Consider the following 18,043-nt stretch of genomic DNA (forward strand, 5'->3'; position numbering starts at 1 on the left):
TCCACACGTTGCTCTGTCCATCTGAGTGGGAGCTGCAATTTAGTCATGCCTCCTATCTGCCATCTTTTCCTCAACCTCTGTTTGATTTTTTTTTTAATGATACCTATTTCTTTGTTGAATTTGCCACAGATCGTGAATTGTTTTTCCAATTTCTTTGTGTATTTTTAACCTGTGTTCTCTTATATCTCACTGAGTTTCTTTAATATTATTTTGAATTTGTTTTCAGGCATTTTACCTATTTTTTCTTCATTGGAATCTGTTGCTGGAGACTTACTGTGTTCCTTTACTGTGTCATGTTTCCTTGTTTTTTTTTTCATGTTCTTTGTGTCTTTATGTTGATATCAGCACATCTAGTATAACCTTTGTTTCTCCCAGTTTTATGGTTTGGTTTTTGTAGGGAAAGACTGTTTCCTATATTGGGTTGGTAGGGTGCTTTGGTTTTGATTCTGGGTAGGTTCACTAGTGTAGTATCCATATGATTACTTCAGCTGTAATTGGCATCAGTGGTGTCTGTGAGTCCTTTTTGGTTTAGGCTGAAATTAATGGAGGCTGTGGTGAGGGTTTTCTTGGGATGGGGATGCCAGGAAGACTGGTCCTTGGGCACAAGTGGTTGTGGCAGCAAGCCAGGCATGCTGGTCCTCTGCTCCTGGGTGGCATATGTGAGCACCGATGGAATTGAATCCAATGGACTCATCCTTGTGTCTCCAGTCATCTTGCTCAGGGGCCAGCGGTGGCAGCAGTGGTAGACAGGCTGGTCATCAGGCTTCTGGGTGGCATGTGTGGCATTGATGATGGCAGTAGTGGAATGGGCCAGCCATTGGGCCTCCAGGCAGCAAGCTTGTGTAACAGCCAACTGGGAAGGCCAGTCGCCAGGTCCCCAGGAGGCATGCGCAGGCTCCAGTGGTGACCAGCAGGGCAGGTCACTCCATAGGCTGTCAGATGATGTGTGTGCAGGTGCTAGCAGGCTGGACGGGCTCATCCTCAATCCCCTAGAAGGTATACACACACACACCAGTGGTGGCAGCGGGCTGAGCAGACAATCCCTAGGCCCCCTGGGCCCTGACAGGGGCAGCACTGGGTGGGTGCTTTTTAAAGCACTGGGAGGCTGAGGCCTCCCATTGGTGCACATGGGTGCAGGCTGTGGTGGGTGGAGCAAGTTGATCCCTAGACCCTTCGAAGTTGTGCTTAGGCACTGCAAGTGGTGACTGTTGGTGGAGGAAGCCTTTCTTCAGACCTCCAGATGGCATGCTTGGGCCCTAGAGGTGAGTAGGGCAGGCCTGTTTTCAGAGCTCCGTGATTGTGCCTATGGACACCAGGGATAGTAGGTGGACGGGTCCGTATTTCATTCTTGTCTTTCTCCATCTTCCTATTTTACTTTTCTTCCCACCCTCCTTCCTTTTTTGCCCTTCTCACAAGGGAGTTTTAACTTCAGGAGAATGATCAAGTGAATCTAAGGGTGAATTCTGCTATTTTTTAGGTATTTTTTGACTTGTTAAGTTTGGATTGTTGAGAAAAGGCTCAGTTTTTGCACTCAGAAGTCACTTATTTATAATGAGCAGACTGTACCTACTGAACGAGTCAAATTTAAATGCAGGAAGCCCTGGATAGATGGCCTATGTTGATCTGTTTATAAGTAGTTTTATTAAATGGTGATGCCTTAGCAGTTAAAGAAGCACTTGTCAGTCATTTTTAACCTGTGTCCTCTACAGTGCACTCTCACCCTTGCCTTTCATGTACCCAAATCAGCCACAAATATACTGTTGAACTTTACTTTAAGTACATTGTATTCTGAAAGCACTAAGTATATACTCTTTCAAATTGGGCATGCCCCAACTACCCACAAAGTGGTTTTTATAGCAGAATCCCTTGAATTAACTAGATGAACCTCTTCATATCTTCACAACTGAAAATCTTATTTCACAGAGCATGTGTCTGAAACTATTCCAGGAAAACAGAAGAAAATGCCATATATTTAGATTAATGTTCATTTCCAAAAGATGCTTTACATTTTAGCCTCCTGTGACCCATTGGAGTCCTGGATTAGAAGAAATGATGCATGAAGTCTCTAATAGCTGTTTTCCATTCCACGTTCCACTGATGTTTTCTCCTAAGGATTGAGGTTTGTGGGCAATCATAATTTTCATGAATAGCACAGCCAGAGATGAGGACTTTCTGTGAGGTAGTGGAATTGGGGTAATTTATATAGTTTTACTGTACAATAATTAAAATTGGCATGCCTTTAGGTGGCTTTTTTTCCTAATAGCAGAGTGGATCTGCTTTGAACAAACCATCTGAGGATATCAAAGTAGGTGTTCATATTAAACATACATGGATTGTAAATTGACAGTTCTTTTTAAAGTATTTTTTTTTTATGGAATCATGAACGTTTTCTTGGTAATTGTTTCTCAACCATTGGGAGCTGCTGCCTGGCAGTTTGTGCCCTTGATGCCCCTTGAGAATTGTTTGCAACAGAGAAATTGTTTTGCAGATTTATAAAGTTCTGAACTTTGCCTGAAATTGCACATCAGCTTCATTTCCTCACCCCCTCCCCAATCATTCTTGAACACCTTCGAACTGAAAATTTTAATTCTGATTAGTTTATCTTAACAATTTAGAGAAGGATTGGTGTCCAAATAAACTGTGTGATGTGGAACTTGCCCCAAATGAAGAGGAAGTTGGCATTCCATAGCTAGACAGTAGCATTTCCAGCTGTGGGGGTGCCGGAGCTGAGCCAAGCAGACCTGCTCAGCAGAGACTTGGGATTCAGGCTTTGTAAGAACTCGTGTTGCAAACCCGCTCCCTGTGTTGCAGGCATAAACCCAAGTGGCTTTTAAAGATCAGCTGTGATTAATAGTAGTCGGTTTGAAGTCAGAGTCATCAGTTTAAAATTTAGCTCAACAAATGGTGGCTTGCTTGGTAGTGCCTGTGTTTAACATTATTTTTGGGGGGGAAAAAAAAGGGAGGTAGAGAAAGGGAGAATGTTTTAATTGTTTTCTGATTTATTGATCTCTCCCTTGCATCATCAGCAAGACTGTTAACTAGTTCCCAGAATGTTGTGGGTTGAGCTTCTGTGCTGTAATGTGGTTTGATTTTTTTTAGAGGGGAGATAAGGGTATCTCCTGTCTCATTTAAAATCAGCTACTGTTCTTTGGCAATGACTAATTTGATATTTTCTCTTTTTGTTCTCTCTTCCCTCTTCTATGAACATTCACGTGTGTACACACACAATGTACACCCCCCCACACACAAACCAGTTTATCTAAACTTAAACCTGAAAGTATTCAGTGCTGCTTGCAAACCTGTTTTACTACTGTTAATCTTTTAATTATTACTCTCCCAAAACAGAAAAAAAATGAGTAGGAGAAATTGTGCCTTCAAATTTCAACATTCACATATTTTTCTACTTCTGTATGCACTCATTTTAAAAACTTAGCTGTAATCATATATAGATATAATTCTGTATCATCTTTTTTATTCGTATTTTTTTAAAATCTCGCTTAATAGGCTGTTTTTATTTTAAATGGTCACATGACATCTTATTAGCTTAACCATTTCCATATTGTTAGATATCCTGTTTCCACCATTTGGGGCCTATTGTAGACATTTTTGTGCACATGATGATTTCGTTCAGGGAAATGATTCTTAATCTGAAAATAAGTAGACTTGATAGGTCAAAGAATATGGATGTTTTTATGGCTTGACACATATTGCCAAGTTGCTTTTCATAAAAGCTGTACTAATTTACAATATTCCCCATGCCCTAGGGTGTGATGTACCTATTTCATTTTCTTACCAGCTTTAGGAACTGTCATTAAAAGAATATATATTTTTGAAATTATTGCATATAAAATGTATCTCATTTAAATATATGAATATCTTCTGTGAGGAAGGTCATTATAATGATACATCCTTTGAGTTTCTGAATGCATTATAAAAATTGATGACCAGATAGTTCTCTTGGAGTAATATGATCCTCAAGTGAACCATGAGCATAAAAATATGTTGCATTTTATATTTTTTATTGGAATTTTACATTTATTTGTTACTAATAATAAACCTCATGCTGTTTCTTTACAGGAAATGAAAGTTAAGTCCATTTTTGCATCTGAACATTTCTCAATAGTGTCCTTTGGAATTTACTTTCGGTGTTTAATTTGACATTGAATTTGGAATTGGTAGGAAAGAAAACGGTTTTCTTACCTTCCCTGTGTGAATTTTCCATATGAACTTAAGGCAGGGGTTCACTTGGATCAATAGTTTTTAAACTGGAATGTGCATCACAGTCACCTAGAGTACTTAAGACACAGATTCCTGGGGCCCAGCCCCAGCATTTCTGATTTAGTAGTTCTAGGGTAAGAAAATGTGATGCCGAGGCTCCCAGCCAAATACACACTAGGGTTTTTGAAAAAAGGCAGTGTATCCAGATTGAATAGACAAACACCAATTTGGTTGGACACATTAGCATGATGTGCTTCTGTCTTCCTTGCTGTGGTTCTCCTAGGGCCATTGCACTGCACACAGAAGAAGTCTGTATGAAGAGTGCCCTCCAGAGCCGTGTGGGGTTTGTGCTGGGTCTGTGGGAGGCAGTGAAGTAGAATCACTAACATTCCAGAGTCTGACGTCATACTCTCTGACTTGATGACTTACATCAGTTTCGTTATTTAAAAACAAAAAAATCTACTTTAAAGGGTTATAGTGATTAAATGAGATCATATACGTAAAGCATCTCATGTGTGTCTGGCATATAGAAAGTGCTTTGGTATGGTTTCCTTTACATGGAAAATGGGTGATGAAGGCCGCCCAGGAGCTTGCAGATCACAGTGGACGTCTTCTGCCTCTTGTTTTGCTACCTCTTGGCCCTAGTACATTTGTTTCCCCTTTTCACTGCCCACAGGAAGGCTCTGTGGACATACTCTTGTTTTACTATTACTGGCTTTGATTATTTTATGATGGAATCCAGAGTTAAAATGTGTCAAAAACCATTTGTATCTTGTAGAAAAATCCTTGCTGACCAAGTTGTGCCTCTTATGGGGTGGGGACTAGGACATACTTGTTAGAATAAGCTTATATTTGATGCACTTACTTTGAAAAAAGAACCTCTTCTAATGAATCTTTGAGCCAGCCAGGGAGCTGCTTGTGCTTCTGCTCTAAGTGCAATGGGGCTTGTGTATGGAAACCATGACAACTCCTATTTTTGTCAGCAACTCAATATCCAACATGTTTCATGATGTTAATTACCTACTTTTGTGTGTATTAAGGTTTGCATAAGAGGATAAATCATATTAGGGCCAATTTTTCATATTCATTAATTTCAGTTTTTTTGTTTGTTTGTTTTAACATTTAGGACAATGACTGGGGGCAGGAATATGGAGGTGGGGTGGGAGGGAAGAATTATTTTCCCCCTGACTTCCTGGAATTTCATGTCCCTGATTTAGAGATTGAGAACAGAGGAGAGTAGTCAACTAACCTCATGACAAAATAAGTTGAAGGCTGCAAAACTTTATTGGCTGCTGTTTACTGACTAGTAGTCTCTTTTCCTTGACACACGTCTAAAAGCAGTCTTCCACCAAGACAAATATCTGTATCCTAAACCTTATAACAGCCACAACATTCGGTGAATGATACATTTTTCTGAAGAAGCCTTTCTTCATATCTGCCAAATGTTTGGAACTCTTGTGGTGCTCCTCTCTTTCTCGGTTTTGGAGGTATGCAAGCTCTAAGGCTGTCTTGTTCATAGTTTAACCCAGGGAATAGCCATGCAGCGTCTCTAGGCTTTTTGCCCTCTCCTTTGACAACTTACAGTAATATTGACACGTTTTTAGTAGGGTCCAACTACACAGTAATCTATAAACCATTTACTTTTGCTATGTTACATCGATGAGAATTCCAACAATAGAAATTAATTTTATAATTTTAACAGATTCCTGAGAATGCAGTTAGTTTGGACTTTGAGTAATGTACATGGTTCCATAAGCCCATGAATTACAATGGGCTAGAGGGGCAGGACACAGCTGTCACAGCATGTACTTTACCCAGCAAGGGACAAGGCTGTCTTTCCAACTCCTGCTTTCAGGAAGAAGTGCCTGCCATGAGTTACAGGAATGCCTGAGGTACTGATTCTCATAACCCTCTGGCAGTGCAGCCAGGCCAAGGGGCCAGAACTAGGGCTGTCATCCCCTCTGCCATGAACAGCCTCATCCATTTATTCATTAGTCATGTTTTATCTGTGCCGTGGCATGAGAAATATCTGGAAGCCCTCTTGTGAGGTATGTTAGGTGAAGTAACACAAATATTGGGTATACCTTTTTGAATCATGTCTCAACAGGAAGAATGATGCCTTTCCGTGAACTCAGTGTTTCCCAATTCATTCATAGTACCCTCATCATTTTTTTCCATATCCAAATGCTACTTTGTGCCATCATTTACAGAATCTTTTCCTTCAAATTGGCTAACTCTTTTTGAAATTAATTTTGTTTTGAAAGGAAATTATTATCACTGCTGGAAATGGAAAACCAGTATCATATGGCATAAAATGGAAGATAACTATGAAAATAAATATGTAACTAATGAGATGAAAAAGTTAGTCCATGAACCACATCAAATTTTCTCACGTGCCACACCTGAAGGAAACATTGTATTCACTTATAGTGCTCTCAGATGCCAAATATGGGCCATTTTCATTTTTTCCCTCTCTAAAATAGCTTTACTTCTAATGTTCTGTTCTCTGAAGGATTTCAGCGCTTCTGTAGGAGTTAATTGTTAAAAATAGCTCTCTGTATGGATATACATGCCAGAGACTCTGTCCTCATTACCTGGATATCTGATGTGACTACCCAAGTTGGAGGATTATGAAGAGAGTTTGTAATGAGAAGCAAGCACACTGTGGCATGAGATGCAAGGAGAGAGAGATGTCTTTCATTATCCCATGGGTGGCTTGTTAGGGAGAATTCTAGAATATAAACAGAAAATTGGATTCTAGTTTAACTTTGCCATCAATTAGCTGTGAACTTGAAAAGTACTTTTTCCAATGTGGTCCTCAATTTCTTTTGAAGGAAAGGAAGGATGGAATTCTCATGGCTCTAACATCCCATCAGTTCCTCTTTACCTTACCTTTGGATAATTCAAAGCATAGCCAGGTCCACAGTTTCTTATCTGCAACTGAGAAGTCCCCAAAACTTTGAAACTGGAAAGCTTTTTCATAACTTATTTGACAGAACACTTGACCTGAACTCATGTGATAGTGAAACGTGACCTGAATGAACATGTGTCAGTATATAACCTTTATTTATTCCATCTAGTGTGACTGGTCATATATTTTGCTGAAGAAATATATTTGGTCATGGGGATACTCCTCAGACTTTGCTGGGGATGTTACATAAAATACAGGGTATGCTATTACCTTTATAAAATGTAAAAAGTTCCAAATTTGGCAAATGCATCTAACCTTGAGAGTTTTGAAAAAGGATTGTGGACATATATAATCAACATTTATTTGTGTATCTAGTGTCTGTAATACACTAGGTGTTGTGTTAGACTCTGGGGAAGCACTTGGGCAAAAAATCCCCAGAATATCCGATTTAAAGGTGCTCACATTCTTGTTGAAGAGTCAAATTATTATAAATAAATAGATTAAGCCACTGTGGTTGAGGTATATAGGAAGGTGACTGAGTATGGGGGTGAGGGCACTGAACTTCGTCTAGGCCCCTGTGTTGTGGTAGCAGGATGGGACAGTCTTCTCAGAAGGTGAGAAGCATGAATTGAGTCATCGTGGGTTGAATAAGAACATAGTTGGACAAGCTTGGGAGAATGTGAGGTGCAGGTAGGAATGAGAAATAAAACTTGACCACGATGACAGTCGGTATGCCAGACAAAAGGTAGAGCTGAAGGATCCCATAAAGGTGCCCTATTGATGGAACTACAAGTAACTCTGGTGTGGCTGATGTCCAGGTATGTGAAGGACAGTGGTGGGGAATGGACTTTGGTGGGGAAGGAGTGGGCCCCCATGGACCGCACTGATGGGGAATACATGCAGAGGAGGGGCACGGTGAGCTCCTTTTTCAGCTTTCTTCTACAGATCTCACTGAGGGCAGTGGGATAGGGTGGAGGTTGGCAGGGGAGGACTGTCGCAGAGAGACCTGCGGGTCCCACGTGCAGCTGTCAAGCGGAAAGAAGATGGGTGTCTAGGTCAGGACCTCAGGGGCAAGATCTTGAGGAAGGACTTGTTTCTGGACATTTGAGAGGCCACTGGCGTTTCATGCTTTTCAAAGTGCATGTCTAGGACATGTTTGATCTGCACGTTGGCTTTGTGGTGTGTGCTTTAAAGGTATCGGAAAACTAAGGCCTGGCAGCTAAGGGGTTTACTCAGAGCCATATAGCAAACTAATGGGAGGGATATTGGTTGATGAAGATAGGCTTACCCCAAAAAAGAGAAAACTTTCAACTAGACATATGCCCAGGAAAAAACTATTGTATAAATCAGACACCCCTGCCAAAAGTTGTGGGGGAGTAGGTTATGAATAATGTTTTTTATTTCTTTCTCGTGGCCCATTGAGTCACGCTGGCCGCCTTACATGGGAGGCGAGGCCCAGCTCAGTCTGTTCCGTCCCTGGCCACCATTTAAGAGTGCCTCTTCCCCTGCCTTCCTGTGTCGTTTGTTGTTTGTGCTGCTCATTTGGCACTTGAAGTGCTTTGTATTTTTAGTTACTTGCCTGAATTCATGCTGTGCTCTTTGCTGGCTCACGATTTGGCAGTAACTTCTTGGGTGCTGCCTCTAAAGGACTTAGAGTTCACTTTTTTGCCTGGCTACACTGATGATCGCTTTCTGGCAGAAATGAGGCACTGTTGTAAATCAGTCATTTCCTACCTTGACAACATGCGTCACCTCGCAGCCTGGCCTCACCTCCTGTCCCCTTCTTCTCCCCCGGCTCTCCTGCCACCACATGCACCCATTTCAGCCCAGAGAACTTCTCTCTATCTCTCCAACATCAGAGGATGGTTTGTCAGTTCCTGTCCTTGCCCCATAGCCTCCCTCTGCCTGGAATGCACCCACTCCATGGGGGTTTCTCTTCCCTGTCATCTTTTCTGCCTTGCAAACTCTTGATCTTTCTATTCTGCCCATGCCCCACTTCCCTCCTGGAAGGCTTACCTGTGCTTCCATGGCACCCAGTTTATATATGGGGACTTGTGATACCATGGAGGTGTTTTCTCCTCTGAGCACTGCCAAGTGCCACTGTCCCTCCCCACCCTCTTCTCTGTGCTCTTCCCTCTAAAGCTAGTCTGTAGTTTTTTTTCTTTCACCTTTCTCATTATTCTGCTCCTCATTACCAACGCTGCATCTTTTTCTTTTCTTCTTCTTCTTTTTTTGGAGACAGAGTCTCGCTCTGTCACCAGGCTGTAGTGCAGTGGCGCTATCTCGGCTCACTGCAACCTACTCCTCCTGGGTTCAAGTGATTCTCCTGCCTCAGCCTCCCGAGTTGCCTGGACTACAGGCGCACGCCACCACACCAAGCTAATTTTTGTATTTTTAGTAGAGACGGGGTTTCACCATGTTACCAGGATGGTCTTGATCTCTTGACCTCGTGATCTGCCCACCTCAGCCTCCCAAAGTTCTGGGATTACAGGCGTGAGCCACCATTTTTTCATCTTTTATCCCTCCTGCCAAGCACAGCTTCGGGCACACCCAGCTAATCAAAATGGCCGTTGAGTCAATTTAGGATCTCACAAGTGAAAGTAGAATGAGAATTTCTAACATAGTTTTGCCTTTCAAGATGCAAAGTAAATGGGTGAAAAAAGATTTTGAGGTTCTTTTTGACAAGATTTCCATTGTCTCAGGCAAAAAAAAAATTAGAGACTTGTCCTACTCTTCCACTAAATTTTGATTTCCTTGGAAAACAAGAGCATGTCTTTTATTTTTATCACTCTCAGCATTTAATACGGCATCCTACCATAGCAGTAATGCACTTTCAGCTGATTTATTGCTTTCCTTGATCAGAGGGAGTTCGTAGTGACTGTTAGAGCTTAATCCCAGGTTTATTTTATTTTGGAGAAGCATGGCCAGCATCAGGTGAAAACAATCAACAGTTGGCCAATGATTGAGGAAAAAGAGGCTTGACTAAACCCCAGGGATAATCAATTAAATGGTCTTTTAAAAATAGTTGACTCCTTTTATTAAAACATGAGGACATTTAATAAAATTGAAACATGGGAAACGGAAACACAGGGGCAAACTTCAGCTTTGCATAGTGAAATTCATTGTTTGGTATCACTAGATCTCATGTTTTAAAAATCCAGCCATGCTTTGTTTTCTTTTGCATTTATAGAAAACTTCAACTTTGTATTACTGTTCACATTCACATAACCCTTTCTAAGCTCAACACGTAAATTACTCCAAAACGATGGCTGTTATGCTAGATTTTTAAATATTAAGCCAGGCTATTAAATATATTCTCCTTCAGAAAAAATGAGAGATGGTGAAGGGCACGTGTCTTACCGTTTTCTGTAAATTCTTGTGACCCTAGAAAACGCAAAAAAATATCTCTCTAGGTCCATATTCAGCTGTATTTTAGATGGTGTCTGTTAGTCTGAAAATAATTAAAAGATTTTTGTTTGAATGTTTCCTGGGATCCTTACAGTAGAAGGGCCTCTAAGATGAGGTGTTCCAAGATTTCTGAGAGTAGCAGTTTATACCCAATATGATGTTTATGATTTGCCAGGAAAGGTTTTAATCCACTGACTGATATGCATTTCAAATGCAGTTACACAATGTGGGTAAGTTATTTGGAATTAACTAGTTTTTTTTTTTTTTTTTTTTGGAGACAGAATCTCACTCTGTCACCCAGGCTGGAGTGCAGTGGTGCGATCTTGGCTCATTGCAACATCCACCTCCCGGCTTCAAGCAAATCTTGTGCCTCAGCCTCCTGAGTTAGCTGGAACTACAGGCATGCGCCAACACACCCGGCTGATTTTTGTATTTTTAGTAGAGACAGGGTCTTGCCATGTTGCCCAGGCTTGTCTCGAACCCTGTCCTCAAGTGGTCCACCCACCACGGCCTCCCAAAGTGCTGAGATTACAGGCGTGAACGACCGCACTCAGCCTAGATTTTTAAAAAATATAATTTAGACTAGTTTCCATCTCAAATATAAACCTTTATTTAGCTAAATTTGTGAATTTTTAAAAAGATCTGTAGCATTTCTTGAAAAGATGCTCCTTGTCATGTCTAATCTTTTGCATAAATGATTTGTATTTGTATGGAATTTGTAAGGATGGATTCCCACTGTTGAGTAATTTCTATGATAAATGAAAAGGGAATTGAAGCTTTTCAGGTGGCTTGTAGGAACTAGAACAACTGAATGACAACTTTCCTCACAGTCTCCTTCTGTCCCCTCCAACAACTTCTTAGGTATTTAGGAATAGAAGAAAGTCACCTGGAGGAAGAAAAGAGAGCAGTAAACCAAGTTATTACCTCATTGTTTGAACCCTTTGTTGAGGGAAAGGAAATAGTAGATGTCTTGGTTTTATTTCTATGAAGGGAAGAGTCCATTTTCTAATTCCAAATAATGAAGTTAAAAATTTTTGTTTAAGGAGTTGATATAATTCTGCTGGAAAAGAAAAGGTTTACAGGCCATTGGAAATCAGGCAGGGGCAGAAGCTGAAATTAGCTACTGTTCATATTTGCTTTTGGGTAGAGGAAGAGTTCACTATTTATCCTTCTTTTCCTCTGCCTTCCCACGTGGCTATCCTCTTTACATTTTATTTTGTGCCTTCAATATGATAGTAAATAATAGAGCCATCAGTCAGATAGCTGTGCCTGCAGTTAGAGGGTACTCAGTACATGTAGAATCAATGAATGAGGAAATGAGTATTTCCTATTATATTATTTGCAACACTCCTGATGGAAGAGATTAATTTATAACAATGTTTTCCTTAACAAAATACTTTTATAACAAAAAAAGGGGTATTTTGATGATGGTCTTGGTTTATTACTCCCTAGCTCCAGTTTGTGGACAACTTCTTATTTCCATTTATGGTTGGAAACCACTAGATTCATGTACTTTCCATAGGTAGCTTGGGTGTTTTTGATCACCACAGGAGTTTTTGTTCTGTGTCTCCAGTGCCCTGTTGGGCATTATAGAGCTGTTAATATACACTGTTGGAGAATTTTGCTAATAGTTATGATTACATGAGAAGTTTTCACATATTTCTTTCTAAGAATTATCCTTCTTCCGATACCGTGCAGGGTGTATATTTATTGTCTTTTTCTCCACCTATTTTAGGACGTACCTCTAGCTTCCAGGACTGCCCTGAGGTATGAGGAAGGTGATTAGTATTTTCTTCTGTCACATTATAACCTGTGGCACCCATCAATGAAACCTTGGGGCAACCTGTACTCTCTTGCTAACCCAACACAATTCTTGTCCTTGTGTGCAGGTATAGTGGAGGATTACAAGCCACCGTTCTATGATGTGGTTCCCAATGACCCAAGTTTTGAAGATATGAGGAAAGTAGTCTGTGTGGATCAACAAAGGCCAAACATACCCAACAGATGGTTCTCAGACCCAGTAAGAATGCCACTTTCTCAGTTTTAGAGCTCTTTTCCATTGTTTGCTATTTGTTTCCCTTTGAGTTTCAACTGGTATCCCATCTGAGTGGTCTGTCCTGTGTATCTGTTGTTTTCTCTTCCTATTTTATGTAGAAGGGTTTAGATCTAGTAGAGTAGTTCGGAAAAATACTTCCATTCTTGAAGAAGCCATATCTGATAGGGGATGCTAGTGAATGACAATATTTGTAAGAATTTCTATGAATGTGCAGCTCCAGGAATCGGGAGACTCATGAGTACTGCTACTAGCCCTAAGACTGCAGTTTCATGTATAGACCAAGAGACTTTAAGTGAAGCTTTTAACCTCCTTTCTATCTCTGTGTGTCTGAAATCCCAAACACAACCTGCTGAATGCTGAAGATCCTGTACTGCTACTCATAAGTAGTAGCAGATATAAAACAATGAGAAATTACCCTATTTGGAAATTTCAGGATTATCTCTAGGTTAGTATTGCTGCTTTGAGCACCCATAGATTCATTAAGGGGTCCAGTCTGGCCTATGTCGTTTACCTGATAAAGTAAATTGGTAGCATTAAGAGTCCAAAGGACAGAGTTCATGAAACTCTAAGAGTGGCCTCTTTATCAGTGGTTAAAGCTTGAATATTTGTTTAAAGAAGATGACAGTAACATAACTCTAATTTCACAAGACCTGCGAGTCCTTCAGAACAGTAGACATGATATCAGCCCGACTTCCAGGGCCACTAAAAAGCCAGTTTGTCATTGTGGTGTTTGTTCTTTCTCTCCTCAGACATTAACGTCTCTGGCCAAGCTAATGAAAGAATGCTGGTATCAAAATCCATCCGCAAGACTCACAGCACTGCGTATCAAAAAGACTTTGACCAAAATTGATAATTCCCTCGACAAATTGAAAACTGACTGTTGACATTTTCATAGTGTCAAGAAGGAAGATTTGACGTTGTTGTCATTGTCCAGCTGGGACCTAATGCTGGCCTGACTGGTTGTCAGAACAGAATCCATCTGTCTCCCTCCCGAAATGGCTGCTTTGACAAGGCAGACATCGTACCCAGCCATGTGCTGGGGAGACATCAAAACCACCCTAACCTCGCTCGATGACTGTGAACTGGGCATTTCACGAACTGTTCACACTGCAGAGACTAATGTTGGACAGACACTGTTGCAAAGGTAGGGACTGGAGGAACACAGAGAAATCCTAAAAGAGATCTGGGCATTAAGACAATGGCTTCGCATAGCTTTCACAAGTATCCTAGACACTCCCCACGGGAAACTCAAGGAGGTGGTGAATTTTTAATCAGCAATATTGCCTGTGCTTCTCTTCTTTATTGCACTAGGAATTCTTTGCATTCCTTACTTGCACTGTTACTCTTAATTTTAAAGACCCAACTTGCCAAAACGTTGGCTGCGTACTCCACTGGTCTGTCTTTGGATAATAGGAATTCAATTTGGCAAAACAAAATGTAATGTCAGACTTTGCTGCATTTTACACATGTGCTGATGTTTACAATGATGCCGAACATTAGGAATTGTTTATACACAACTTTGCAAATTATTTATTACTTGTGCACTTGGTAGTTTTTACAAAACTGCTTCGTGCATATGTTAAAGCTTATTTTTATGTGGTCTTATGATTTTATTACCGAAATGTTTTTAACACTATACTCTAAAATGGACATTTTCTTTTATTATCAGTTAAATTCACATTTTAAGTGCTTCACATTTGTATGTGTGTAGACTGTAACTTTTTTTCAGTTCATATGCAGAACGTATTTAGCCATTACCCACATGACACCACCGAATATATTACTGATTTAGAAGCAAAGATTTCAGTAGAATTTTAGTCCTGAACGCTATGGGGAAAATGCATTTTCTTCAGAGTTATCCATTATGTGCATTTAAACTCTGCCAGAAAAAAATAACTATTTTGTTTTAATCTACTTTTTGTATTTAGTAGTTATTTGTATAAATTAAATAAACTGTTTTCAAGTCAAACAGTGAAATTGTTTTTCAAAATATAAAAAAGATCTGTGTAACATTACGCATTTTCTTATGGGAGCAATAGAAGCACAAAACTAATTTGTAAATTGAATTTACTTTTTAAATCTACTCATGAACTTATGTAAGACATCATAAGGATGTCTTACAGCTTGAATTTGGTATAAGAAAATTCGTTTCTTCCTTTGGCTGTGATTTTTTTTTTTTTTCAGTCAGTTTCTCCAGCTGTAAGGTGAGGGTAACAGATCTCTCTGACCTGCCTTTCTCACAGGGGGATGTTGTGAGTGTAAACGGGAAGGAGGATGTTAAAGCATTTTGTTGAGTGAAAGGTTCCACGTGAGTGTAAAGTGGTCTTATGCATCCCCCCTGGCTGCTTGGGAGAGTCCATTCTTGGTTTTTTCACTTCTTGTACACAAGATTAAAAAGGTAGAGTTAACAGTAGCCCAATAAGAGAAGAGGTGTGAACATGCTGGAATGTCTTCCAGAGGTAAGTTAATAACTTCATTAGGATGCATTTACTTGGAGGGTATATGTTAGAATCACATTTTTTTAAATTAAAAATTAGAATTTTAATTTGTGTTACAGATAACATAAAATTTACTAATTCTTAAGTGTATGTTAAGTACATTCACCTTGTGCTACTATCACCATCATCCATCCACAGAACTCACGTGAAACTGAAACTGTATCTGTCAAACAATAACTCCCCATTCCTCCCTCCTTGGTCCCTGGCAACCATTATTCTACTCTGTGTCTCTGTGAGTTTGATTACTCTAAGCACCTCATGGAATCATGTAGTATTTGTCCTTTTGTGAGACTGGTTTATTTTACTTAACATTATATCTTCAAGATTCATTCATTTTGTAGCATGTGTTTGAATTTCCTTCCTTTTTCAGGCTGAATAATACTCCACATTTGTATATACAAACTGTTTATCCATTCATCCACTGAGGGACACTTGAGTTGCTTCCATCTTTTGGCTTTTGTGAATAATGCCGCCATGAACGTGAGTGTGCAAATGTCTCTTTGAGTTCTTGCTTTTTATTCTCTTGCGTATATGCCCAGAAATGGAATGGCATTACATTGAACTTTTCTTAAAATATTACATACACACATCAAAGTATACATATATAAAAGTGTACAACCTGATGAATTTTTATGAATTTATTACATCCATGGAAGCAGCACCCAGATGAGGAAGCAGAGCATGCCAGAAGTCTCCCTCTTGCTGCTACCTCACTCTCCAACCCCAAGAGTAACCACCTTCCTGACTTCTAAAAGCATTGATCATATTCATTTCTTACTGAAGACTTTATAAGTGGAATCATACTAGATGTGTGCATGCAGGAGTGCACTCTCTGGGTCCAGTGTATGTTAGGCTTTAGTAGATGTTACCAAACCATCTTCTTCACAAAGGGTTATTCAGTGTTTCTTCCCATTAGCCGCCTATGAGAGTTCTGGTTCTGCATCTTCAACAGTACTTAGTATGTTCTTCCTTTTCATTTTAGTCTTTGTGTTGAGTATTATGCATATTTCAGCAAAACAAAGACACAAAGGGGAGAGAGTGAATAACTGATTCTATTTAAAGAGCTCTTACCATTCCCATCAAGCAAGTCTTTTTGAAGAGACTTGGCCCTTCTATCCTGCTTCCTATTCTGTCAGCCTCACCCCAGCCTCCTTTCTTAACCCCGGCAGCAGCCACTTTTTGCAGTAGCAGTAGGTGAATCTAGTTTGCAGTTGTTCTAAAATTTGCAGAAGCACCTTTATTGTACCCTTACCTCAGAGATGCCAGTATTGACTGACCAGGGTTCACACCTCAGAGGGCTGCCCTTCCCTCAAACTCAGGGACACCAGTACCAGCTCAAGAGGACCTCCTCCTCAGAGGCCCAAGGATCAGCTCTCTGGGTGCTCCCCTTTAAACTTCAAAGTTCTGGTAGTTCCAACCACTTCCCTTTGTTCCTTTAGCCTTGGTGTAGCTGTATATTAGTCTGTTCTCATGCTGCTATAAGGATATACCCGAGACTGGATAATTTATAAAGGAAAGAGGTTTAATTGACTCACAGTTCAGCATGGCTGGGGAGGCCTCAGGAAACTTACAATCATGGCAGAAGGGGAAGCAAACACATCCTTCTTCACGTGGCGGCAGGGAGAAGAATGAGAACTGAGCAAAGTGGGGAGCCTCTTATAAAACCATCAGATCTCGTGAGAACTTACTGTCATGAGAATAGCGTGAGGGAAACCACTCCCATGATTCAATTACCTCCCACCGGTTTCCTCCCATGACACATGGGGATTACAATTGTTATGGAAACTACAATTCAAGATGAGATTTGTGTAGGGACACAACCATACCAAGCTGCTGTCTCTAGCTGATTCCTCTGTGGTACTTTTTGTTTTTGAGAAGGGGTCTCACTCTTTTACCTAGGCTGGAGTGCAGTGGTGCAATCACAGCTCACTGCAGCTTCAAACTGGGATCAAGTGATCCTCCCATCTCAGCCTCCCAAAGTAGCTGGCACTACAGGCGTACACCTCTATGCCTGGCTATCTCCATGCCACTTTAATGTCTAATGTAACTAATAATTTGTTATTCCTAGTCAACTATTCTGTCTACTAAAAAACAAAAAAACTGATGTAGTATCCTGACGGGACTTGGACTGATGGAAGCATTATCCCATTCATTATCTCTTTTGTAATACTTGTTAAGGTAGGTAGAACGGATGTTATATCCCCAATTTACACACCAGAAAATGCCGCAGTGATGAAGTGTGATTGTTCAGCTAATTAGTGGCAGAACTAAAATCAGATTTTACTACATTTTTAGGCTAGAGCTCTCTCAGTTACCTGTGACTCCTTTACCTCTATCCCCACCCTTGCCTTTCAGTTTATATATTTTCCTAGAAGGACTAAGAAAATAAAGGGCATTTGGCCTGACATTTGTTGTTTTATTTCTTAATGTGTTTATATTTCACAGGAAGATCAAGTGACACAAGTCCTGGGCAAATCTCTTTTTTTTTTTCTAGAATATTTGCTCCCCAACAAGAAGGGATGATCTTCCTGTTTCCTGTCACCCCATCCCAAAATAATTTCTTCACTGAAATTGGGATGCCCTGAAGGACCCTCTCAATCGCTATAGGTCTGTGTTATATGTGAGCGCTTCTTTGGGTCCCAAGCTTTCTTTTCAAAGCATTCTGACTCTTACTCTCCCTCTGCCAGGGACCCAGGACACAGTAGACTTGTCCCTCGGTATACACAGGGGATTGGTCCCAGGACACCAATTCATGCACACTCAAGTCCCACAGTTGGCCTTGCAGAACCCTTGCATAGGAAACGTTGGCCCTCCCTATATGCAGGTTTTACGTCCTGCGAATACTGTGTTTTTGATTGAATTTGTGAATATAAGTGGACCCGTGTAGTTAAACCCGTGCTGTTTAAGGGTCAACTGTATTTCAAAACCAATGAATTCACATTTTTGAGGAGT

General features: G+C 40.4%; 1 protein-coding gene across 4 annotated transcripts in view; it reads left to right on the plus strand.

The window, feature by feature from the left end:
- ACVR1 (activin A receptor type 1) overlaps window positions 1–14,562 on the plus strand; it is a 141,346-nt gene extending 126,784 nt beyond the window's left edge. For all 4 annotated transcript variants that reach the window (XM_003266138.3, XM_030796491.1, XM_030796489.1 and 1 more), the window contains 2 exons: window positions 12,427–12,557; window positions 13,343–14,562. In XM_003266138.3, coding sequence (XP_003266186.1) covers window positions 12,427–12,557; window positions 13,343–13,477 — 266 coding nt within the window. In that variant the 3' untranslated portion in view covers window positions 13,478–14,562. The remainder of the gene's footprint in view (window positions 1–12,426; window positions 12,558–13,342) is intronic.
- Window positions 14,563–18,043: the final 3,481 nt, after the last annotated feature.

Source organism: Nomascus leucogenys, chromosome 17 (genome assembly GCF_006542625.1).
Source record: "Nomascus leucogenys isolate Asia chromosome 17, Asia_NLE_v1, whole genome shotgun sequence".
Taxonomy (NCBI): Eukaryota; Metazoa; Chordata; class Mammalia; order Primates; family Hylobatidae; genus Nomascus; species Nomascus leucogenys.